Source organism: Coffea eugenioides, chromosome 4, assembly GCF_003713205.1.
Source record: "Coffea eugenioides isolate CCC68of chromosome 4, Ceug_1.0, whole genome shotgun sequence".
Lineage (NCBI taxonomy): Eukaryota > Viridiplantae > Streptophyta > Magnoliopsida > Gentianales > Rubiaceae > Coffea > Coffea eugenioides.
The window spans coordinates 22874619-22901474 of NC_040038.1; the positions used below are offsets into that span (position 1 = coordinate 22874619).

The 26856-nt window shown below is 36.7% G+C and overlaps 1 protein-coding gene across 1 annotated transcript; it reads right to left on the minus strand.

Annotated features, from left to right (window-relative positions):
* Window positions 1-386: 386 nt before the first annotated feature.
* LOC113768597 (dihydropyrimidinase-like) lies at window positions 387-26616 on the minus strand. The gene is given in 14 exon segments (XM_027313022.1): window positions 387-709; window positions 712-802; window positions 1653-1809; window positions 1960-2012; window positions 2164-2204; window positions 2311-2398; window positions 16152-16230; window positions 16369-16456; window positions 18547-18667; window positions 20264-20475; window positions 20586-20855; window positions 22250-22301; window positions 25234-25401; window positions 26340-26616. Coding segments are annotated over 14 exon segments (1617 nt in total). The 5' UTR covers window positions 26439-26616; the 3' UTR covers window positions 387-611.
* Between the last annotated feature and the right edge of the window lie 240 nt (window positions 26617-26856).

Genomic DNA, 26856 nt, shown 5'->3' on the forward strand with positions numbered 1-26856 from the left:
CACCAATCAATGGCAAACTGTCACCCCAAATGGCATAGCAAATGTTTTCAAGAATTTCTTGACAATATAAACATGATTTTAGGGCAAATCTGATCTTCATCTCAACCAACCAACCAATAAAATCAAGGTAAAAGTTCAATAAACTCAGCATCTAAATTAACTCGGATGTACCAATTCTAAAAGAACTCACACAACGGAAGAGGCTAAGGAAGCATCTACAAGGAGGATTTCAAATGACAAGTATAGAGAGTGAATTTGAAATCGAAAAGATGAGAGAATTTCAACTGTGATCTGCACTATAGTATAGCAGCTAAAAACCTCATAAAAACCCAAGCATGAAATCCAAAAGCAAACATTCGGAACCAAAATCATCTAACTACTGCTGCTAAACAAGGAGGATAACCTGGGTTTCCCTTAAAGGATGAAGTGAACAATTTGTGACAAAGTAGTGCCAACAATCTTACACCCATTTGGCACCATATAACATTTCACAAAAGAGATACAAAATAAAATACATCAACGTAATCCCTCAACTTATTGCTTTGAAGAAACGAAAAACTATATAGTATTCAGTTGTTACTTTACAAGTATTCATAACTTGAACATGCATTTCATTGCATGCCTTTAAATCGATTTACTGGTGCTCTTAGGGAAGAGATGTAACTCGCATCTGCTTTCTCAATTCCATCAAAAACATAACTGAAAGGGGCATTTTTATGTATTTGCCCGAACCACGTTTAACCTTTAGTTCGTTATTTTCCCAAACAATCCTTCCACCCGCAATAGTTATCTCAACTTTTCCCTGCAGAACATCAAAAACAAAATCTTCCAAATTCAACACATACAAAGAGCCAATGTCAATCTGAAATGAAGAAGGTATGTTGCGAGTGAGACCTAGAGAATTTTATATATGCAGCAAGATTTTCTTTTGCAAGTTACTTTCATTTTCTTAAGTACATCTAATAACACTAATAAGATATTCTTTGACTTGTTACAGTGCAACCAGAATATCCAAATTTCTAATGCGTATAAACATAATAAAGCAGAATGCCCAAAAAACACAGTAAATACTCATTAATTCATTCTATTAGTTGAACTATATTAATTATAAAACTGATTATATGAAACTGAAGATTAACCACATAAAATAGCAGGTATCTTTCATTAGATTGCACTTGATTCTAGACCTAATTTGAAGGATCTACACATGCCAAATCCTCCACAAATTCAAGGTGGCAATTTTCTTTACAAATAAACTACTGAAAGCTGGGCACTGATATGTCCTTCAAAATATTGTTTTGTAACAGCAATGTCTTAAGCAGATGTCCATCGGATAGTTTTCAAACAACGGGAATTCATAGCACTTTAAAGTCCATAATGGATGTCCCATTGATGATTGCACAACATTGTATGGATATTTTTTTTTAGTAGAATGCAATATTGTATAGATAATGAAATAACAAGCATGAAATTTTATCTGGACAATGCATCATAAACCTCAAAATCAAAGAAGAATCACATAGGACTTTGACAATCGCTATGTGATCAGCTATAGAACTCTATAAATCTAAATAAGCTCAAAGTAATTTAATCTCTAGAAAGCGATGCCACATTCAATTCCTTAATTATAACAAGCAGTAATGAAAAATTACCTTCCCAATCCATCCCTCATAGACATTTGTATCTGATCTTGAATGGTGAGAATTTGAGCTTATTTGAAAACTTGAATTGGGATTTAATATGATTATGTCTGCATCCGACCCAGGAAGTATTGCTCCCTTCTGTGGATAGATATTGAATATCCTTGCACTAGAACGTAATTCATTTCAAAGGCCAAGATGCAACAACTGAGTAGCTCAGGTGAGGTTGAAGAGCCAAAAACTAGGATCTTCAAAAGTATAATAGGTACAACAAATGCTTAAAGTGAATAGTCAAAAGATAAGATTGGTGATGGTATACCATTCAGTGCTTGTTATTCGAACATAATCAGTGACAGATATTTTCCCTGAGGCCTGAAAAATAATAAACCAGGAAACAGAATTGTCCTTTTTTAGGAAAGAAGAAACTCCAAAGGCTACCTATCTTGATATGGTTTCAGTTAATTTATTATTGGACACTTGTGTATATAATTTTCTATGACTGATGAGGTCCAGTACAGCTTACCACCATTGTATCCCAAACCAGATGCATTCTCTCCTCAATGCCTACATGTCAATTCCAAGTAAGACACTGCCTTTAGAAATTAGAAAATAACATCTGGACTACATTCATGATTCGTGCTATTTGTAAGCAAAGGACAAGATGGATTACCATTGACACCATTTGGGATTTTTCTGAAATCATCTATTCCAAAAGCTTTCTGTGTTGAGTTGAAGGTACAGTGGTCGGTACCAACTAGCTGCAAAATGTAAAAGCATTAACAGGTTTAGGACACAGGAATAGCATCAAGATCAGAAATAAGTTGAAGACATAATAGACTTTTACTGGATGTAGTACATTATACTTTAAGGCAGTAACATTAAGTATGTCCTCAACACATCAACTTTGAAGAAGAAGAATTCAAGCACAATTCTGGAAAAATTTGGTAAATGGGAATAGGAAGATTCATCATTAATAAGAAGAATGAAAGTTTATGGAAATTTGGGAATGGGAAGTTGAGTACTATTAATTAGTTGTAAATAAAACGACGCCATTTGGAAATTCTAAATTTACCAGTATTGTGCTTATACACTCATACGTGCACATTCGAGTGTATATTGTGCACTTTAAAGAATAGAAACATGCTGAAAATATTTGAGAAAATTTGTAAAATGGGAATATTGAATCTTCCTATTTAGTGGTCTCTTGTTGTAAGAGAAAATTCTCTCTAGTTTAGAGAGGGAAAGTCCACTGTGGTGGGTGGTTTCGAAAAATTTCAAAATTCCAAAATCTCTAAACTTTTCCAATTTTCCTCAAACTTTATTCATGAACTTCATCAAACCTTGAATCTCCTAAAGCTCACAAATCCCTAGACTATGTAGGAATGCTACCTTTTTAAGTTTTTTCAGACAAAATACTTTGCTTTAGCCTAGTTTTCAAAGCTTTTGTAGAGAGGTGGAGGTTTATTAACAAAATATCTTGGTGATGATCTTCTGCACAGAGCTCAGATGGTTACCTCATAAAAACAAAATCAAATGACATTGCTCTCAGTCTACATATGTTTCTTCATAGCTTTTTCTTCCTAGATCAGTAGTCTTCATAGTAGTAGAATTGTAGGAAAAGCTTTATCTTAGTTTTTTTCTTGTCAGTTCCTTTTCTCGATCTGATTGGTAATAGATTAGTAACGTCTCAATTGTCTCTGCCGACCTTGCTGCCCTCTTGCTTCAAATCTGTGGCTGTTGGATTCCGGGTACTTATTGGGCTCTTAGAGAAAACTCTCTCCCTCTGAGGGTGAGGTTTGGGAAGTCTATACAAGGGCAGGAATAGTCTGTGGAAGTTTCTGTGGAACTGCTATGGAGGATTTAAAGAACATTATGAGGAATTCTGTACTAACTAAGAAGAAGCATGAAGGTGTAATGCTTAAACATGGATGATGTGAAAGGGTGTAGAGAGGAATGCCGCAAAAGTCTAATTGGAAGGGTCTACCGGAATAAAGTAGCAAATGTAATGGGGGTTAGAAGCTTCACAACTACTATTTGGGTGTTTGCAAAAAATGTGAAAGTTATGGAGCTGGGAATAAACATGTTTCAGTTCACTTTTCAGGAATGAGGAAGAGCAGGAAAAAATGCTGAACAAAAGGCCGTGGATTTTTGATGGGCAACCGTTAGTCCTCCAACCATGGAGGGAAGGAGTGGAAGAAGATCAAGAGGCCTTCAAGAAAACTCTGGCTTGGTTTCAAATTTGGAATCTGCTAATTAGCTAGCCTACCAAGGAAGCAGGTAAGAAAATAGGCAGGGTTTTTTCAGCAGTAAAAGAGGTTGTCATTCCTAATTTTGGAAGTAGAGATGGTAGACACATGAAAATCCTGGCTGAAATTGATTTTACACAACCAATTATGAGAGGTACTATGGTTAAAATGAATGGGATGTGTGACGTCCCCACTTCTCCCAAGGACGAACCCAAGGGTATCCGCGGGACGCTTGCCCAACTCTCGTCAGGACTCAAGACAATTCAATTCAAACTTAATGATACATACCAAATAATACAAGTCTAAAATGAAGAAAAGTTACTTCCTTAACTGAATATTCAAATCTTACATCATATTCTCAAAAGATACATCAAGTTCCAAAATACAACCATTAAAAGTCAACTAAACATTTACAACCAAAAATTCAATCAAAAGTATAACCTAGTCGGCTTTTCCAAAATCTTCCAATCCACCTATTAAGGAAAACAAATCTACGGGGTGAGCGATTGCTCGTGAGACCAAGAAACACACGTACAAACACATAGTTCAAGTAACAATCACAATTTAACAAGTAAAACAGTAATATTCAGGTAATTAACAATTCGAGTGAGAAAAGTAAACAGAAACAATTCAAGGATATGGGAACTCTCAGGAGCTAATTTCCACTTGCTTTGCCAATGCCCGATCAATTACCTCCCCGCGATGACACTTCGTCAACCGGGTCGATATTTAGTCCGTAGAAACTTCACTTATCCGTTTTTCGTCCACCATACATACCCCACTGGGCCCGAACTTCTATAAAGGCACTACTATACGAGTATGCCAAGCATGATCTCTCCAATAGATCAACCTTTTAGTTTTTCTCATGGCTCACCAAACTTCCCGACCAAACCCTTGCCGGTTCGAGTCGCAAGGTCGGTCGATGAGTTTGGGCGTCTCCCAATTAAGTTGTGTATCGAGGAGATTCACTCCAACGATATGTATACAGTTCAGTTAAAGGTCGAGGAGATTCACTCCAACGACATATGCAGCCATAGCATATAATTCAGTTTAAGTAATTCAATTCAGTTCAGGTAATTTAATTTCATTCCATTTAAATGAGAACGAATGCGATAAAGTAAACACTCGACTCAGCAGTTATCAATTATTCAGTCCAATTGGAGCAATTCACATAATTGCAACAAAACATGCACTTGACACTCACCTAATCAAAATAAGAGTGGTGCACAATCAAATATTTAGGCGTCCTTTGTGAGATCCTCTTGAAGGTCTCCTTGAGTGCTTGAGCAATTAATAATTGACTATCATATACCATTGTTTAAAAATTCCTAGTTAACAAGAGAGATTGTACACTTGTACAATCTAAGAAAATATCATGAAAGAGAACCTTAATTACTCGTAAATCGAAACTCAAAAGTGGGGTTTAATAATACAAGAAAAAACTGATTTTCATCTTTGAAATCAAGTGTAAAACGGTCAAGCAATATCGAAGGGTAATTGAGAGTTTATAAATATTCAATTCCTTTTAAGTTCAGAAATTCCAGATTTGAGGTGCAATCTTTGAAAGATCATATCTCACTCTCTGTAGGTTCAAAATTGAAAAACTTGGTACCGTTGGAAACTACTTCCAAAGTACTAAAAGTTCCTAGAAGACACTTTTCCATGATTCTAAATGGAAGACACTCAAATTTCGGTTTAAAGTTGCTGACTTACACTTCCAAGACAGATTCGGGGTTGATTTTTGGCAAACTTTGAAAATTCGGCAAAATTCACAGAATGTGAACTAACCTCTAAAATTTGAAACTCAATTAGAGTTACAATCAAAGTTTAAAACACAACTAACGGAACCAAAATCGGAGTTTCGAGTATCAAGATATAGCAGTCCAAATTTAGCTAAAAATAAGGACAGATTGCACATTTTCCAGATTTGAAAAAACGACTTTGGACCATCATTTGGGTATCGAAATGGTCTTGGATTGACACCAAAATTGGTACAACTCAATTTCCATATGAGGACTACTCCTCTACCAAATTTCATTGGAAAATTCACACGGGAAGGTAGTGTACCAAACTATCAAAGTTCAAGAAAATCCCAAGACCAATCTGTCTTTTGCTTTTTTCTTCCTTTTTCAAACATTTTGTCCAATGAAAACGACTCAAATCTGGCTCATTTATGAAACACAAGTATAAGAAATATCCAATATACATTTGGTGGGTGATTGACATCAAAATTTGCAAAACAACAAGTCCCAAGTCAAGCTAGGCCATTCGGCTAGCCAAAATTAGGATTTTCTATCACTGGTGCAGTTCTGTAATTTGGCCACAACTCACTCAATTCAACTTGGAATTGAGCATGGTTGGTGGCGTTGGAAACTACATTCATAAGGCTACAATTCCTCAGAAGAAAGCGTTCTGAAATTCAGTTCATAACTAGCTCAAATTCAAGCAACAAGCCTCAGCTCATCACTGACCTTCTAGCAAATCAATAAAACAGAACATGTAACTTTGGTGAACTAGTACGGCTCACTCACTTCGAATCAGGGGATGCATTTTATATCGTTAGAAAACTGGAAGTGTCTAGTTTCAAATGCCGCAAACGGCACTTGATTTCGACGTCTGAGCAAAGAGTTATGATCGTTCAAAGTTTACTGCCAGAGAGCCCCTGTTACCCGTTTTCCAGATTTGAAGATATTTCGAAAATCCAACTTTTGCCCAACCAAATCAAGTGATTTTTGGTGGAAACTTTCCACACATCCTATACAATATATCTACAACAAATTTAAGGTCATTTAATCACAAAAAAATCGAACCAAGGGCTCGGCAAGAACAGGACAGAATTCGGCCCTTCTTAGCTTCAACTTTCCTTTAATTTTCCTACCACTTTTTCAACTTATATCCACTTGTTTAACACTTAATCAACATAAATAACAACCATAATCATCATATCAGTCCAACATGTCTATTGTGGGATTTCATAGAGCCCACTCAAATGATTTTCAACCAAATAAAGATACCCACATGAAGCTACAAGCTTCCAAGTCAAATTTAACTCACTAAAACCAAGTTTAAAAGGTTAGATGATTACCACCTCTTGGATGATGAAAAATCAGAAATTTTGGGTTACTAAGAGCTCCAAGAAACCGTGAGAAAGATGCTCTCTTCCTAGTCCAAGTGAATCTCCAAGTTGTTGTGAGTTTGTGTGATGAATTTGGAGTGAAATAGTGAGAAGATTTGAAGTGAAATGAAGTGAAAATCTTGTTCTTCTTCCTTAGCTAAGTTTCGGCCAGCCGTGAGTGAAGAAGAAAGAGTGTAAAGGCTGATGGTTAAGCTTCTCTTGGAAGCTTGGTAGTTGGTGGTTTAAGTTTGGCACAAAAGTCAACTTTGAATAGTGCGCGCACGCGCGCGTTTCGTGCACGTTTACTCTCAGGTTTGTTTCACTTGTGCACTAAACTTCTAATGCACTTCATTTAACACTATTATTATCCACTCTTAATAGTCTAAAAATAATTTTTTAAAGTCCTTCAATTAGTTACGCGCGGGAAAACGCGAACTTCCGACTTGCGTGCGATAAAGCGCAATTTTTAAAAAATTCTTATAACGATGATATAACTAACTAATATTAGGGTAATTAATCATAAAAATACCTATTTTAAAACTAACGCATGAGTTCTCAGTTCTCCAAGGTCACTGTACTCTCAAATCAAATATTTTCTCCAAACGCGTATTCACTAAATCTTGCTAAACGAGCTTCCAAAAATTAAATTTATTAACGGAACGTTTTAAAAATATATGCAAGCCATAGTTCCATGTAAATGGTTCTAAAAGAGTTGAAATAAATTATTCGGAGAAAACGGGTGGATAATTATTTAAATAAACCAATAATATGAGTTTAAAATAAGTAAATTTTTGGATCCTCACATCCTCTCCCCCTTAAGAAAATTTCGTCATCGAAATTATATCTTGATTTGAGAACAGATCCAGATATTTTTCTCGAATTTCTTTTTCAACTTCCCAGGTTGCTTCCTCTAGTCCATAGTTCCTCCAGAGAACTTTCACCAACGAAATTCGCTTGTTCCTCAATTCTTTCACCTTACAATCTAGAAGCTTGATCGGTTTCTCCTCATAAGTCAGGGTTTCATCAATTTCAATATTTTCCGGTTGCAGGATATGAGAAGGATCTGGGTGATATTTCTTGAGCATGAACACGTGAAAAATATTGTGAATCCGAAACAGACTCGGTAGCAATTCCAACTTATAGGCCACATTTCCTACACGTTAGATAACCTTATAAGGTCCTACAAATCTCGGTTGTAACTTCTTTCCCTTTTCTGCCATCAAACTCGCTTTCAGAGGAGTAATCTTAAAGAATACTTGATTTCCAACCGCAAATTCTAAATCCTTCATTCGATTATCTGCATAACTCTTCTGACGACTTTGTGCGGTTTGAATCCTCTGGCATACCAATTTCACCTTTTCATTCGCCTCCTCAATCCAAGGCACTATAGTCGGATCTAAGATTTTTCGTTCACTTACTTCATCCCAACAAATCGGAAACCTATACTTCCGACCATAAAGTGCTTCGTACGAGGCCATTTGAATCGAAGAATGAAACAAAATCTTGAAACAAACCTAGGGTCTCTATCGGACACAATACTTACAAATATCCCGTGTAACCTGATAATCTCATTCAAATATAATTTAGCTAACTTCTCCAATGGGTACTTCATACCAATCGGCAGAAAATGAGCCGATTTTGTCAATTTATCCACTATTATCCAAATGGCATCATGACCTTTTTGTATCCTAGGTAACCTTGATACAAAATTCATGGTGATATTTTTTCATTTCCACTCTGGTATCTCTAAAGGTTGCAAAAGTCTTGATAATTTTTTATGTTCAGCTTTAACCTGTTGACAAATCAAATAGGTCTAGACAAATTAAGCAATTTTCTTTTTCATGCTCTCCCACCAATACAAACTCTTCAAATTTTGGTACATTTTATTCCCTCCAGGGTGTACCGTAAACTTCGATCGGTGTGCCTCTTCCAAAATTTCCTTCTTAATTCCTTTATCCTTTGGCACTATTATCCGATTTTGAAACCTAAATATACCATTCGTTCCCAAGTTAAAATCTGACTTTTCTCCCTTTTTAACTTTCTCCAACCACTTTTGCACTTCACTGTCCTTTTCCTAAGTCTCTTTGATGCGTTCCAACAAAGTGGAGTTCACGACAATATTCCCAAAAATTACTTTTTTCGGTTCAAGTCAAGGGTTCCATATACTAACTTCTTCCAGCAATTGCATCTCTTTAATCATCAATCCCGCCATTTGCACTTGACGACTCAAAGTATCAGCCACTACATTGACTTTCACTGGATGGTACTTTATCGTGCAATCATAGTCTTCCAAGAATTCCATCCACCTATGTTGTCTCAAATTTAGCTCCTTTTGAGAAAATAAATACTTAAGACTTTTGTGGTCAGTAAAACCTCAAACGTTACCGCATAAAGGTAATGTCTCCATTTCTTTAAAGCAAACACTATAGCCACTAATTCTAAATCATGAGTCGGGTAATTTCCTTCGTGCGGCTTTAACTTCCTAGAGGTATACGCCATCACTTTCTCATTTTGCATTAATACACACTCAAAACTTTCCTTTGAAACATCAGTATAGACCACAAAACTATCCTTTCCATTTGATAGAGCTAATACGGGCACTCTTGTCAAACGTCTCTTCAACTCTTGAAAACTCTCTTCACATTTAGAACTCCATATAAACTTCCCACTTTTCTTGGTTAACTCAGTCATGGGTCCAGCAATCTTAGAAAAATTCTTGATAAATCTCCGGTAATACCCTGGTAACCCTGTAAAACTTCGAATTTCAGAAGGATTTTCCGGTCGTTTCCATTTAGAAACCGCTTCAATTTTGGCTGGATCCACTTTAATCCCATCCTTAGAAATTATATGACCCAAGAATGTCACTTCTTTCAACCAAAACTCATACTTGTTGAACTTAACATACAACTGATGTTCCCTCAAAATTTGTAAAACAATTCTCAAATGTTTATCGTGATCCTCCAGAGTCTTCGAGTACACTAGTATGTCATCAATGAATACTAACACAAATTGGTCCAGATAAGGCTTAAAGACCCTGTACATCAAATCCAGGTGTATTCGTTAACACGAACGGCATTACGGCAAACTCAAAGTATCCATACCTCGAGTTAAAAGCAGTTTTGGATATATCCTTCTCCAAAATCCTCAACTAGTAGTAACTCTGTCTAAGATCCAACATGAAAAATACTACCGCCCCTTGCAATTGGTCAAACAATTCATCGATGTGGGGTAAATGATACTTATTCTTAATGGTGACATCGTTCAAGTCTCGATACTATATGCACAGTCTTAAACTCCCATCTTTTTTCTTGAGAACTAAGACCGGGGCTCCCCACGGTGAATCACTCTCCTTTATAAAACCCCGCTCCAGTAGATCCTGTAATTGTAATTTTAACTCTTTCAATTCAGTTGGAACCATTCCATACGGTGTCTTAGAGACAGGTGCCACTCCCGAAGTTACATCAATCTTAAAAGCTTTATCTCTTTCAGGAGGTAAAGACTAAATTTTCGGGAAGGACATCTGGATACTCCTTCACTACAGGCATGTCTTCTAATTTCACTTTATCACTAAGGGTATTGATAAGGAAAGCCAGATACCCCTAAGCTCCCTTACTTAACATTTTCCTAGTTCGAATCCCTGAAATAAGTGCAGATAAGGTGATGGAGGTTGTCCAGAACCCAGTTCAGGAGGAGGATCTTGAGAAGAACCCTGAAGAGGAGGTTCCACCTGATAGCCCCTGAGGACTAGGCTTAGAGTGACCGACCTTTTGACTGTGTGGCCTACTTTTGAGGTATTTGACTTTACTTTAGTCGTATGTGAATAAAAGTATTTTTGTGGCACCTATGTGCTATATTTTTGTAGTTCCCCCATGACTTGCAAATTGTATGAGTTTTGAAGTGTTAATGAATGTAAATTATTGTTATTTTCAATGTTTCTCGATTGGCTCTTGTTTTGAGTATTTTCTCGGGTAATCACTTTTATTTTTGCACTAGGCACCATTAGAATTATGGACGGATGAAGAAGTGGTCGAGATCGAGGTCGTGGGCGAGGGTCTAGGCAAGCCCAACCTCAAGGAGATGATCAGGGATCGGCAACTGGGCCGACTCAAGGACAAGGAAATTTAGAGAGTGATCAAGTGGCTACTGCCATTAATAGAATGACTGATATCCTTGAGCGGTTAGCCGAGAGACAGAGTCCAGGGCCATTTAATCAGCCCGGGGGCTAGGATAGAGGGGAAGATAGGGCTTTGGAGAGATTCCTAAAATTTAACCCGCCTAAATTCACTGGAGAGCTCGACCACGAGGTAGCGGAGAATTGGTTGGAGAGAATGGCCAACATATTCACCGCCTTAGACTATACCGAAGATAAACAAGTCAATTTTGCTCCTTTCTAATTTGAGGAAGTGGCACGTGCCTGGTGGGACATGATCAAAGGAAAGTGGGAGAGAGTCCAAACCCTTTGGACTTCGGAGAATTTCACGAAGGAGTTCAACGAGAAGTTCCTTCCGCCTCTAATCCAAGAGAAACGGGAGGATGAGTTTGTAAAGTTGAAACAAGGAACTCTTAATGTAGCTGAGTATGAAGGAAAGTTTACTAAACTTTTTAAGTACGCTCCCGAATTGGTGACCAACGAGCGGAAAAGGATAAGACGGTTTGTACAAGAGCTTAATGTAGAAATCCAGGAGGGCTTGGCTGCGGCCTAAATCTTTACGTTTACTGAAGCTTTAGAGAAAGCGCAAAGAGTTGAGAGCGCAAGAATGCAAGTTAGGGATTTCCACAATAAGACATACTTCCGGACAGGCTAGTAAGAGTGCCCACCTTCCAAGATGGGAAGAGGAATGGGAGGAATGAGAACCATTGGAGTTTCGAGAGGAGCTTTATCCAGAGGAGGTCGTAGTGGGCCAGTTCAAGCGAGAGGAGTGCCTTCTAGTGATTCGGCAGTGACACCTCAAGTTACTTGTGGTTACTGTGGTAAACCAAATCACTCAGAGAATGATTGTTGGAGGAAGTCGGGAAAGTGTTTGTTCTGTGGTAGTATCGAACACCAACTCGCGAATTGTCCAAGTAAACTAAAGGTAGGAGGTAGTACTCAAAGGCCAGAAAAATCAACCTCTAAACAGACTAGTGCTGGAGGAAGTCGACCAAAGGTGCCTGCTAGAGTTTACGCATTGGACTACCAACAGATTCCAGATGCGACTAAGGTGGTTGAAAGTACGATCCCTATTTTCCAACGTGTAGCTAAGGTTTTAATTGATCCAGGTGCAACGTATTCTTTTGTAAACCCTAATTTCATGAGTGGAATAGACTTGAAACTAATTAAATTACCTTATGATTTAGAGGTTAGAACATCTATTGGGAATCAAAGTTTATTAGCTAATTTGGTATATAAGGATTGTGAGATATGTGTTGGAGAACGGAATCTACTGGCTGCTCTAATGGGTTTGACGATTAAGGGATATGATATGATCCTAGAAATGGACTGGTTAGCCCATTACAATGTCCAGTTGGACTGTAAGACGAAAACAGTAGAATTGTGCATTCCGGAAGAGGCAACCCTGAAATTGGATGTAAGGGGTAGATTCTGAGGACCAAAAAATTTACTCATTTTAAACTCATTATTTGCTTATTTAAATAATTATCCACCCGTTTTCTGCGAATAATTTATTTCAATCCTTTTAGAACCATTTACATGGAACTGTGACTTGCATATATTTTTAAAACGTTCCGTTAATAAATTTAATTTTTGGAAGCTCGTTTAGCGAGATTTAGTGAATACGCGTTTGGAGGCAATATTTGATTTGAGAGTACAGTGATCTTGGAGAATTGAGAACTCATGCGTTAGTTTTAAAATAGGTATTTTTATGATTAATTACCCTAATATTAGTTAGTTATATCATCGTTACAAGAATTTCTTAGAAATTGCGTTTTATCGCACGCGAGTAGCTAAGTTCACGTTTTCCCGCGCGTGACTAATTGAAGAATTTTAGAAAATTATTTTTAGACTACTAAGAGTGGATAATAATAATGTAAAAGGAAGTACATTAGAAATTTAGTGCACAAGTGAAACAAACCTGAGAGGAAACAGGCACGAAATGAGCGCGCAGGCGCACTATTCAAAGTTGACTTTTGTGCTAAATTTAAACCACCAACTACCAAGCTTCCAAGAGAAGCTTCACCATCAACCTTTACACTCTCTCTTCTTCACTCAAGGCTGGCCGAAACTTAGCTAAGGAAGAAGAACAAGATTTCCACTTCATTTCACTTCAAATCTTCTCACCATTTTACTCCAAATTCATCACACAAACTCATGTGAGAATTCATGTGAGAACCGGGTCTCCAAATTCTCACATAATGCACGAGAGAATTGAATTTAGAATTTAGAATCTATAGCAAGAATTGAATTTAGAATTCCAGGGACTGATTATGGGTTATTGACATAAACTATGTTATGTTTTTCTCTATTTTGAGCTCATTAGTTCGTTTACCTTAGTACTAGTAGTTATCCAAGTACTTCAACAAGATTCCTAAAAAAAAAAAAATGTTCGAGGAGCTGAGGACCGAGTCCGTAACCGGTCAGTCACCTTATCCAGTTCTCACACTTGCCCACGTCACCATCTCGCGCCTTAGAAATTATATTGGCTTCTCCTTTGCCTGAGGCTTCGGCCTTCGTCTCCTCCCTGACTTCCTCACGCTTCTTTCGCTTTCCTTGTCCTAAACTTTCAACTTCAAAAATCCATTTTTTCGAATAATAAGAAAAAAGGGAAAGAGGTTATCCAATGAAACTCTAACAAAAGCATTAAATTCTCACAAAAAAACAAAAGAACAAAAATCCCACTCGGGAAAGTCTTAAATTCTTTATTTTTTTGGGGAGTGAAATGTTCCGTAGTAGTAATAATGATGATTTCTCCGGCTCCTCGGATTTAAATGAAGAGGATATGATTAAAGACCCGCAACCCGATGCTTCCACTTCTGGTAACCTCCGAAAGTCCGTAAGCCAGAGCACGTCATCATTAACCTCCAATGGTTCAGTCGAATCGATATCTGCGACCCGGTTCTCACATGGGTCTAGACGGAAAAGCAAGAGATGGAGAGGGTGGTGTCAGAGGAGAGGTCTCTAAATTCTCACATAATGCACGAGAGGGGTAGAAATGAAATCCTGACAATCCCTACTGAGGACGAGACAGGATGTACTTGGTGGGAAATGAGAAAGGATTTTACAGTGTAAAATCTGGGTACATGTGGGCTAGGCAGAAGAAGTAGAAAAAGAAAAGAGATGACTGGGGGGAATCAAATCAGAGCAAGAACATGCAGGGGTCAAGAGTATGGAAAGAGCTACGGAAATGCTTAAGAGGGGTACTAACAGTAAATGAAGTACAAACTAAAGCACTTCATATGGAAGTGCTTAAGAGGGGTACTAACAGTAAATGAAGTACAAACTAAAGCACTTCATATGGAAGTGCTTAAGAGGGGTACTAACAGTAAATGAAGTAGCAGTGAACAAAACTGGAAAGGGAAACCCCATGTGCAACAGATGTGGAGAAGCAGTGGAGACATTAGCACATCTGCTGTTCCACTGTATAAGGGCAGGACTGATTTGGAAGGCAGCACCTATACGGTGGGATGGCTTAAATGGGCTAAGAAATTCATTCTGGCATTGGTGGGGAGAACTAATGCAGGCAACAAAGAGAGAGGAAGGCAATGATCATATTGTATTGACAGTGAACCTGCTGTTACAAGTCAGGAAGGCGAGAAATGACAATCAATTTAATGAGGTGGAAAGCGATCCTTTCTCTCTGGTCAACAAAACCTTACTTAAATGGAGAGAAAGCCAGGAAGCAACAAAGAATCAGGAAGATGAGGGAGATGAGAGGATCATGAATAGAAGTGAATATACTAAATGGGAACACCCTGAGAAGGGAGCATAAAGATCAATACAGATGCAGCTTTCAACAAAAGATTGATAGTCGAGGAAAATGGTGGAAATCGAATCAGATTGCAAAGAGATACTCGACAAGATAGTAGAGAAGGAGTGGAATGATAAATGGGTTGGCATGATACTTGAAGATATCTCCAGGTTGAGCTGTATGTTTGAGAAATGTTGTTTTTCTTTTGTTAAAAGAAAATTCAACTATGTAGGTCATATTCTGGCAAAGTTTGCCACTAATATTTGTAAGGAAACCACTTGGAGGAATTCTTTCCCTGTCTGGCTAATGAGTGCAGCTAGGGAAGACTCCATGAGCAGTTGCTCAAAGATTTGTACTTAAAACTTAGTTTGATATGAAATTCTGCCACTTTTGGGAAAAAAAAAGAATCTTCCTATTTATATTTTCCAAAATTTCCAAAATATTTTCTACAGTTTGGTTCCTTGGATGAATGCAAGTTAAATGTGTTACTACTGCTAAACAAAACCATCTAGCCTACTGTACGGTAATTACATCCGCCACCAGACTTCTGATCACCTTCAGACTTTTCTCCCCTCTATAAGAACTTAATTACCGCAACAAAAAACCTGCCCTCCTCCATTGTGATGAGAGAACCACCCAACTTTCTCGAATGCCATTCTTAATACATCAGTGTCCAAATAAATGACACCTTAGATTGCTTTAAGATTATCATAAAGTTGCTTGAAATGTTATGATACAAGTAACTTTCTCCTTCTAAGTCAAGTACTAAAAGATTGTTCAGAAATCAATTCTTTGATATTTGGACGGAAACTATCTTCAGACAAAACACATTCTACATCCACCTAAATGGAGGCTTAAAGGTTGTAAAACTGTGCAACCTCCTTAAAATTCTCTTGCACTTCATGGAATACCTTACGACATGAAAATAATCTTATGTTTGTAAGATGAAACTCCATCCTCCCATATTTGAATATCTTACCCTTTCGGCTGGTCCCAAAAGACACCTATTCTTAGACAGGAATTATAATAGCCTTAAATGGCTTGCATACACTAAGAGGTAGTAATCCTATGTCTTCTCCATTAACTTTTCAATTGCAATGAGCCAAAATGAATTAAGGCATCTATTTCACACTTATTTATTTAAGCAATTGCACCTTTGCATCCTTCTGTTAAACCTTGGATCCAGTCAAACAAACAAATTCAATAAGGGGTGGAACTTAATTTATGCCAATCATCAAGAGAAAACCTGTAGGACACCAGTTGAAAGTGCAGCCTGAAGAGCCTTTCCATGCCCTGCTGCTCGAATGGGTGGGCTCATGACAAACCTGAACATAAAAAGGAACAAAATTGTTCTCTATTTTACCCTGTTGAGGTAAGTGGCCATGAGCCTTCATAACAGACTCCATAGCCAGAGAAAGATAAAGAAAAGAAAGGAACTGATGGAGAGGGAAATGGGTTCTTGCTTCGCTGCTGTGTAGAAGTCTGGGTCCCAAAGGCCAGAATCATCAAGAACTAGACCTGAAGCCACTGGTTCACCAACAACTCGCTGACCTGCAATTCAACACAAATAAATAGATAAATAATATACAAGAATGAAATCAAAGAAAGAAAATTCCAGATCTATTCGAATATTGAACACCTATTATTATTCTCACTTGTGGATGATTATGGCTACCAGTGCACCAAATCATAGACTGCTAAAATGAACAAGACATAGTGAAACAATCATAAGAAGCTCTATGCCCGATTTCCTCGGGGATAAGCGAATGTGCATAAATGGGAAAAGAGGATGCACGCTAAACCTTTGTGGCTACACTTAAAAGAGTCAGAACTGGAAGCTTGCTGTTGATTCTCCAAGGTTAATTCTACCAATAAGAATTGCCCCTTAAGGCAGACCTGACTACCAAATTTTATAGCTCAATTCTGTGGAAGGTAGCACTCAGCAGAATTAGTCGCTGAACAGATGTGAGTTGAGTACAAGCATTTTCTCCAACCAAAGTTTGTCACTGTTAAATAGGCATGAGCTGATTCTGAGCATCTTTTTGGTTAAGTTTCTTTTTGATTGATAGGTCAAGTATGAGACCCAATAATTCAGATCCAGAAACTAAATCTTAGAAAGAACAAACAACGTATATCCAATAAAGGTTGAAACTGAATGACTAGATTTAATCAAGCCAAGATGGGTTTGATACACAAAATAGCCTATTAAAGCAAGCACAAGCAGGACTTCACACATCCAAGTAGCTTCAGCACAACTCACTTACAGCCCACCGTTGAGCTATCTCTTGCAGCTCTAACACAAAATTCACGCTCTTTTAGCAAACCGAACATGTAGAGAACACCAAGATGTAGAACTATACCTTTTTCTTCTTTTGGCATTTCCCCTACCCTCTCCCCGTATGTATAAAATGGTGGTCTTATGTTTTGTCATATGTTGGTGTCCACTAGTTCAACCTGAATATATCTTAAGTACAAGAGATCATAGTCAAAGACAGTATGCTTTTTGGATAAAAAATAACGGAAATCAAGACAGACAGAATTTTCCTTAGCAGCCACTCATGAGTAGTTTAAAGTCTCTTGTTGATGTAAGTTACCTCTAATTCTCACCTTGTGTTTTATCCTGTGCATTGTGTGGGTGAGCACAACAGGTATACCTAGAACTGTTATACATCACAGATATGCTGATAATAACTTGTGTAAAACAATCAAAGGCAATAAGACATATTATGTGCAGCATGCAGATCCCTATATTTTTAACAATTTATCTTTTGCTAGCTGATAATTATTTGTACCAGAACTCATAATATACGACACCAAGAGTGCCTGATGTTATGATTTGAAAGATTTCTGAACATGATACAATGAATATCCTAAACACGAGTTAAATTTTGCCTTGTTCATGCAATTGAGCTGAATGAGCTGAAACTCATGTTTGCTTGAAAATTCACAAACTGAACTAAAGTACATATACATGAGCAGACACCTGACAGGTACAAGGCTATCTCAACCTTTAATATAAAAAAAAATTGCAGACATTCTCTATCTATTTTGGTCCAGCTAGTTTAAAACCATCTAGACAAGTGAAACGCATATCACCACACTCTTTCCAGATTCTGTAATTAGGTGCATTAGGTCGTGCATTTCAAAATGAAAAATTAAGACATGCAAGGCCAACTAAGTTAAAATGTTTGAGATTAAAAGAAGTGATAGAACCGTTAGATGCAATTCAATAAAAATATATCCTTGAATAAGCCGAAAAACAAGAAAAGGCCATTATGAACACTATGATATACAGTTACTTAACTGGTATGCCTACTTCCTAAACTATTTATGTGATCTACATTCTAATAAATGAAAAGAAAGAATAAAGAGAATTTCATTTTAGTAGATTGGCAGGTCAATAATCTCCTTTCTCTTTCTGTTTTTCCTAGTAAATAGGTCAATAATCTATTACATTACACATAACGATTAACAGCTAATAATATAGTTCATTGAAGGCAGAGATAAGTGAAGCAGACAAAACAGGAAATGGGTATATTTTATATCAGAAAATACAAATGAAGCATCCCACACAAACTGACACTGGAGGCACAGGAGCAAGTCATATAACAGCATCTATTTTATGGTTTTAAAAGACAAACCTGATTGCCGAGCTTTAGCTATTTCTTCCATTGCTTCGACGCTCATGACATGTACAACGTACAAAGGTGTGTTAACAAAACCAGCCAAACGGATAGCCCGAGCAGTGGCCTCTGCTTCTAGCTGCATGAAGATTTTGCTAACGGAACTGTCATGAACTATAAATCAAAAGGATCATGATAAAAAGTAAACCATTAATTCTCTTAGTTTGGGAAGACAATAATTAGAAGCAACAAATCTGGTCATCAAATTTGACATCTATTAAAAGTCAAACAAAAGAATTGTTGTGTTACTACTGTTAGAACTGCTATATATGTAACTTTATGGTGCTAATAAGAACTGGTGAACAGGAAAAATCCAAAATTCATTAACAGGATAGGGTTGAACTTTTCAGATGGACAAAACCACAGCTTTAGGTATTTGAAGACAACTAAGAAACACATTTTAAACTTGCATGACAAGTACTGACATAAACAGTGGTTGGCCCTTGAATATCCCCAGATCTCATGGATTTAAGGAGTTCCAGTCACATTGAGATCAAATACCCAATGAAAGAATCAAATAACAGTCCGCATTTCATGATAATATGAGACAAGAAACATAAAGGCCATCTCCAAGAGATCAACATCAGGACAGCAATGTATTTTTTGTTTTAAATCAAGACAGCAATGTAGAAAGTGTTGAAGAACATCAGTGCATTATATCTCGTTAACTGGGTATAGTATTCTACAACCAGGACAGATAATGTTCAGTTTGAGATTAATATATGTTTTAGCTCTTTAGACAATACGGATTTAGCATCATGTCATATACTCTAATAAGTGTATGACAATCTGCAGCAAACTAGTAACTATCTAGAGGTTAACTTTACAGCCAGTTGATTATTTTCAGCTGAAGTAGAAAAAAGAGACAATCTGCAGCAAACTAGTAACTATCTAGAGGTTAACTTTACAGCCAGTTGATTATTTTCAGCTGAAGTAGAAAAAAGAGACAAATTCAGCCATTTCATCCGTCTTTAGCAATCTACTGAATCTGATCCTTCCAAATTCCCTCATGAAAAATGCAATTTTATTCAGAAAATAGGACGAAGCTAATCAGCATACTCTCCCTCATGGTGTACTCACCACATACTGCTGAATGTAGTCCAATACAACAAAAGGAAGATTGGGATAGAGAGTAAAGTAAGACAATAAAGTTTAAATTAGATCCACGACCTAGAGGTCATGAATGTAGTAATGGTCAACAATTATTAAAGAAACAAATATCTTAACTATAAATCCCCTCATCATAACACCCCCGGGTCTGTCAAATCATACTAAAACTGATTTTGAAGAATTGCTCTTCACGCTTCCTTATTCCATCCAAAAACATTTTGAATAAAAAGTCACATAGAGATTGATTTGAGGAGATGAAACAGAATGATAAATGATCAAGAACATAAATTTAGGGTAACCAAAGAGGTGGTTAGAAAAGCCAGAGCCTCCTTCCTGTATTTCCAAAATTAAAGCAAATCTCAGATGAAAATGATAGTCTTAGGCTAAGAAAGTAGGCCCAAGTACAACAAAGCAACCATTTGAGTGAGTAAAGACCGCATGCAATTGTTTTATGAGCAAGAACTATGCAACTTCTCTGGAATAAGTAATAAAGACAAGGAAATAAAGGAAACACCCACATGGACAGTATCAACAAGGGACGTCTATTTGTACTCAAAAAGATTACCAAAGGGGGCCTTGAAAGTGCATGACCCTCTGGACCAGTAATACCAAGTTCAATCATTCTTTTCTGGCCTTCAAAAACAGCATCCCCGTTTTCCGCATGAACCATGGCTAAAGCACCAACAGACTTGCATTTTTTAAGTCCCTCCAACAGAAGCTCATCATTAATCATGAGAGCACCCTTGTACGCTAGGAAAAATTTGAAGGAGTTGATGCCTGCAAGGCAGGGAAAATTTGTGCAGTCAATCAAAAGGGAGGTATAACTTCTTGATAAATTACTGTATAAGCCCAACTCATGGAATTTTAACCTAGAAAAGTATACAAACCTTTCTCTTTAACCATAATTTCCATTTCTCTTGCAACAGTATCATCCCATTTGGTTATTGCCATATGGAAACCATAGTCCATACAAGACTTCTTTGCTTTTTCTACGTATGCTTTAAACCCTGAAGATAGACTCCCATTCACCGGGATGACAAAATCAATGTGCATGGTTGTTCCACCTGCTAGTGCAGCCGCTTGCCCGCTGAAGAAGTCATCAATTGTTTCAGTACCCATAAATTCAAATTCCAGGTGAGTGTGAGGATCAATTCCCCCTGACATTAATGGATCAAGGCAATACATCATATAAGGATCATCACAAAATAGAATATGCAAACAAAAACAATCACCAATTTAAAATTTCCAATTTAAGATAAACAACTGCAGTTTTGGAAGTATCAAGTTGGGAGAAAAAAATATACAGATTATAGAAGCTACCAAAGTGACAATAAAGTGAGAAATTAAGGAAAATGAGAAGGCAGATTACTGAAATTTCTAACCAAATCTAGAAGAGTTGTAGAATTATGACTAACTATAGCAAGAAGGTTCTGCAAACTTCAAAACAACTGTGCTATAGCATTAGCTCTGGCGAGAATATACTAAGTTTGCTCATATTTGTGTTCCACAACCATAAAAAATTTCATAATAGTTTTACTACTCTGATGTTTCACAACAATCCACTTTCATTTAATGCTCTTGCTTGGTTAAGTCTGTAATGTTTATCTGGTCCCAAAGTTGTATTTTGAAATATGCCAAAACTTGTGCACTTGACCAAATGCAAGTTAGCAGGCTGTCATAGCTACTGTTTCACCAAATTAGTCAGCCAGATGCCAACCTCTCAAAATATACTTGACCTGGATATGTATGAATTAATGGAAATAACAAGCCATAACGACAAAAAAAAAAGAAGCAATTAACGGAAAAGAAAAAATACTACATATTGAAAAGAAAAGAAACTTAAAACATTATCCAAGCTTCTCGATGCTCATGAGAGTAAGAGGTCTCTCCATGTGCAAGGGTCTCAGTCAAAGGGGCTGAAAGTAAAGAAGAAGGCTTTCGAGGCATAGCAAACTTTTCTAGTACAAACTCATGACACCTCATAATATTCACATGATGTCATGCCATGCCTTCTTGTGCTGCATTTTTTTCAATATATGTTATGCCTTGACCTTTTTCTCCATTAGGCACAGAATTATCTTTCCTTCTAATTCATTTATTTAGATGCATCAGTAAGCCATCCATTTTATGCATTTAAGAGTGTAACACCCCAGCACAGCTCCTCACTAATCTATGCATCTCATTTAAGTTACTCAGTAAACAACTATGGCACTTAAAAAGCTGAGATAAGAAAGCTAAAATTGAAAGGTACAAGACTTTGGACCAAAGGACTATTTAATAAATCATCTGCACTTTCACAACCATCTGCACAGGCTTTACTTGTTTTGCTCTGAGAACAACTAACTTACCATATTCAAAATTCAATCAGCTATACGCTTAAATTGATATCTTTTGGATGTGCTTTTCAAATGAAAGCAACACAGAAACAAGATCAATGGAATAACATGATTCATGTGAAGTATATAATAGAACACTAAAATTGTTCCCAAAACAATTTTAGTTTCTTTAAAAAAAAAAAAAAAAAACTGCACCCTCAACGAGAAGATATTACCTGGCATGACAAACTTTCCAGTGGCATCAACTATTGTAACTTCATCACTGACCTGAAGATGGGACTTCTGACGTTCAGATAGCAATTATGTGCAGTAAAATCATATACAAAAGAGGCATAATAGATTGCAAGGGCATCTGAGGTCATGTAATTTACAATCTAAATGAGAAGATACTGAGTTCTGAATGCTCAGTAAACCAAATTACAAAAGATGCAAGTAGACAATAGTGCTAAGAAGCCAAAATCTATTGACTTGCAGCCACAGACTTCATGCTACAACTAATTTCCCATTACATCTATATACATATACATATATATATATACAATTACATCTATATACATATACATATATATATATATATATATGAACAAATTCAACAACCAATGCAATGTATAACCATTGCTTCAAATTGTATATGACACACAACAAATCAAACTTCGCTCGCCATATAAGTCATGCTTTAAGATTCAAAATAACAATTTGTATGTGAACTTACTCGTTTTCATCAATCATTTCGTTCATGTTGTATGATTTGGTTTTGCAAAATAAAATCTGTCCTGCAAGCACATTTAGATTAAAAATAATTTAAGAGGCAAAAAATCCTGCCGGCCATTCAACTATTCAAATAGTATAATTTTGACCACTCAACCATTTCAAGTTTCAATTTGGCCACTTAACTCAATAAACAGGTACACTAGTAGCCATTCTGTCTAATTTGGCACGGACGGAGAAGACAAAAGATGAGGACATAATTGTCTACTCACTATATAGGGAAAATCATGAAAAGTCCCCTTAAGGTTCATAGTGTTTTGCACTTTACCCCCTAACATTATCTTTTTAGCACTTTATCCCCTTGACTGGTAGTCAAGGCATTCAAGTAGTAATTGTGGTGATGGTTAACAGGTAAAGGACAATGGTATCCCTGGTAAAATAATGGATAGACAAAACTGCCTACGGGTTCAGGTCGGGCTTTTTTTTTTCTTTTTCTCCATCTCTCATATTCCAGCAGCCACTTCTATGGCTGCACAATGACCTCTAACTTAAGAATCAACATCCAAATATCAACTTCTTTTATCTTTTCTTTAGGTTTCTCTGTTTTTGTGCTTTAAGGTCAAAGATAAACTTCTCAACTCAATAAATAGAAATGGGTGTCATTGGCTCTTGGATTGTGATCCAAAATTCATGCCCTTGGGGCTGTTATCTGTCTGGTTTGGTTACAATTATGCTTTCCTGGATGCCTCCGTGATTTTGTATAACTTTTGTGAATCTAATTATGTTCTAAAAAGGGAGCTGGTGCATTGTCTATACCTATTTGGCTGATCAACAGCCATTTTTGGCCCAATCCAATGTTAGAATTGCATTCTATGGGAAAAATCGACTCAAACAATGTCCCTTTCATCCAAAACTACATCTGTGGTGATGAGCACGGCAGCATGCTGGATTACTGCAGCTGCCATGGCTTGATTGTCTTCCAAAACCAGCAAGGAAGATGAAGGTGCAAAATGAAAACAAGAAAGAAATTAGTGAGAGGTGCTAAAATTATGTAGTTTAGCCATGTTTGTAGTAAATTATATGATAAAAAAAAATTCCATGTAACTAGAAAATATTTGGAAAGTGCTAAAACAATATATTGTTGACTCGTTCAAATTTTTCTTGTTGATAAAAAATCCTACATTTGGTGCTGGACAATCTTAACCCCGCTTTTATGCATGTTCTTTGAATTAATGGCAAATCACAACGGAATGACTGTACAAATGCCTATTCTGTGAGTTTGTGACCAATTTTTTCTTTTATGTAAATCAACAATCATTTCTTGGGGGTGGACTTGGCTACCCTTTTTCTTATTATTATTATTTTTTTTTGTTGAAGCTTGGTAACCAATATGAAACTCAAAATACTTGAGTTACCAAAAGTTTAATGGCTGGTAGGATTGTTTGCCTGCCCTAATTTAAAACATACTTCATATTCCTTGATTGGCATGACATTCACCCACTCATAATCAATATTACATCCTAAACATTAAAACATTGCCACCTGCTAATTTTCAAAATGACACCAGAACTTGGACAAATAGAAATTTCGATACCAGAAACCTTACCTGAAGGCCATACTACAAAATGAATGTAAAATGCAGCAGTCCACCCCATTCTATAGCAGTAACCAACATTTTCCGATTCATATTTGTTGGGTCAGGCTAAAAGGGCTGTTAATATTTAATTTAGACATAGCACTTACAGTTGTTCTAGCTTTAACATAAATCCATCTGAAGTCCAAAATAAGACAGCAAAGAAAGGTGATTTGATCAAATTTATTAGCATATATTGTAGATGTCACAAGTTATTTCAGTACTTAGCCATGATTTGATGAGATTTTCTTGACAAGACCTTATAAGACAGGACATGATTTAAACAGCAACATAATGGGATTAACATATGGGGTAAGCCCTGTTTTAGACGATATTAGATATGATATGCTCACTCTGTTCTACATACATCTAATGCACAATTCCATCTCTTTTGAGTATCATATAGCAGTTCACATATAGTCCATGAGATGTTACATATATTCAAATATTATAAATACTATTTTTGATATTTAGTGATTTTCTTAACGCACATACAGCAGTCTATTTTGCAAATAAATAGTGAATGACATTGTTTTAAAGAAAAATCTGATACATTTTCAAGATAATTATTTGATTATGCAAGAAATCCATAACTTAAGCTTTTCAGCCTAAAAAATTGAATAGAAGTTGCAAGAAAAAGAACCCAATTGAATGAAAAAAAGAGATGAGGGTTGACACCATTATATAGAGGTAATAACACAAGATGAAGACAAATTGACTGAGATGTGCTTGATGGTTTTAAAGCAACCCCTGTAAAAAAGACAACATGAAACATGGCACCCATGGCTAGTTTGTGCCATAATTAACATCAGACCAGTTCAAAATTTGTGATTCGACCATGCAACAACGAAATAGTACCTTGATGTTAGGTTTCACATCAGTAACAATCCCATTGTCTATAAAAACATCAGCGACCTGTTGATGGTGAGCATTTACAACTGTCCCTCCCTTAATCAAGATCGTTTGTGAAGTGGAGTCAGATCCTCCACATCCCACAACACTGTAATCCATCCTAGCATCACAAAACTACAATAGGGACAAAATTATGTCAGAAACATTCATCGATACTAGGTTTATCTACATTATTTAGTCAACTAAATTTTCTGCCACTTGCTTCTCCAACTTAGCAGAGAAGCACAAAAAATTGCCCATGGAGAATGTTTTTTTATCAGGTTTCGTGTTCTCCCATGGAATAATACCAAAAAGAGATTCGAGTCTCGGAAGTAAGATTTAAAGGACTAAGCATGTCAGGTTATCCATTGCAGTGAAATTTTGATTTGTTATTTTATAGTCGACACCAAATCTCCGTTTTACTCTCTCTGTCAATACTAAAACAGTCAATTTTGCAAATGGACATCAAATATCCCAGTTTTGAAGACAGAATGGGGACCTTCTATCTTCAATGAAGATGAAAAATAGCTCAATGTTCAAATTAGGTGGAGACTGATTTGTCATGTTTTCATCATTCTAACGCAAAAATTTTACACTAATGACTCACCACACATCAGTAAATAACCCACAACTCGCACAGACATCAGTACAACAGAACGTTACACTAAATACAATTGCGTCCTCTTTATTACATAGGCAACATAAACCACCCTTTTCACTAATTTTCCCTAGAGAAGAAACACCCACGAAGTACGGATGAACATGTAAATCGAAGTAGTAGTATTAACTTCATCAATAATTTAAAAGTCGAATTATCAAGAAATACAAACAGCAAATTTCTCGATTCATTCAATCATATCTCATTTCAATATCTCCCACTGCATTGCAATACTACATCATATCCAGGAAGAAGAAAATTGAAGCTATAAAATATACAATAAAAGAAGTAAAGGGAAAAAGAACAAAAGGAAGAAACTTTTACAATATTTCCAAGCAACCCATTAGAGTAAACTTGATGAAAATCCTCGATAAAGAGTTGCTGAATTTAGAAAGAGGAGTATATGTAGTAGTACCTCCTGAGAAGCAGAGGCTGTTGTCAGCGAAAGCAACAAGAGAATAGCGATGATTCCAGTGAATCTCTTCGTCATGGTGAGAAAACTAACAAAGCCCATTTGAGTGAGTAGTTGCTGGAATCGAATCAATGGTGTTTTATATTACTGGACTGAGCAGTGGATTGATTGAATAGACTGATGAGAAATCATTGAGGATCGATTTTTCAATAATCCAACAGTTGACTATTTGGTACTTGGCGCCTATTGACTTTAGTTACTTCCCGAATCTGGAACTCGAATTTTGACCAAACAATAGATGGTAAATTCTGTAGTGTATTCACATATTCCAAAGACAGGTGTGGAAAGTAAATTATATGGTAAAGAAGCTGGCACGTGAAAAGGTAAAAAATATGGCAAAGAAACTGACATGTACGGATGATGAAAGGAATATGTTTACAAAAGCAAGTGGTGACCTATAACAGGCACGGGCCGGTTTGAAAATGTTGCGTATGGCAAAAGCTGGAAATGTATTGGGGTG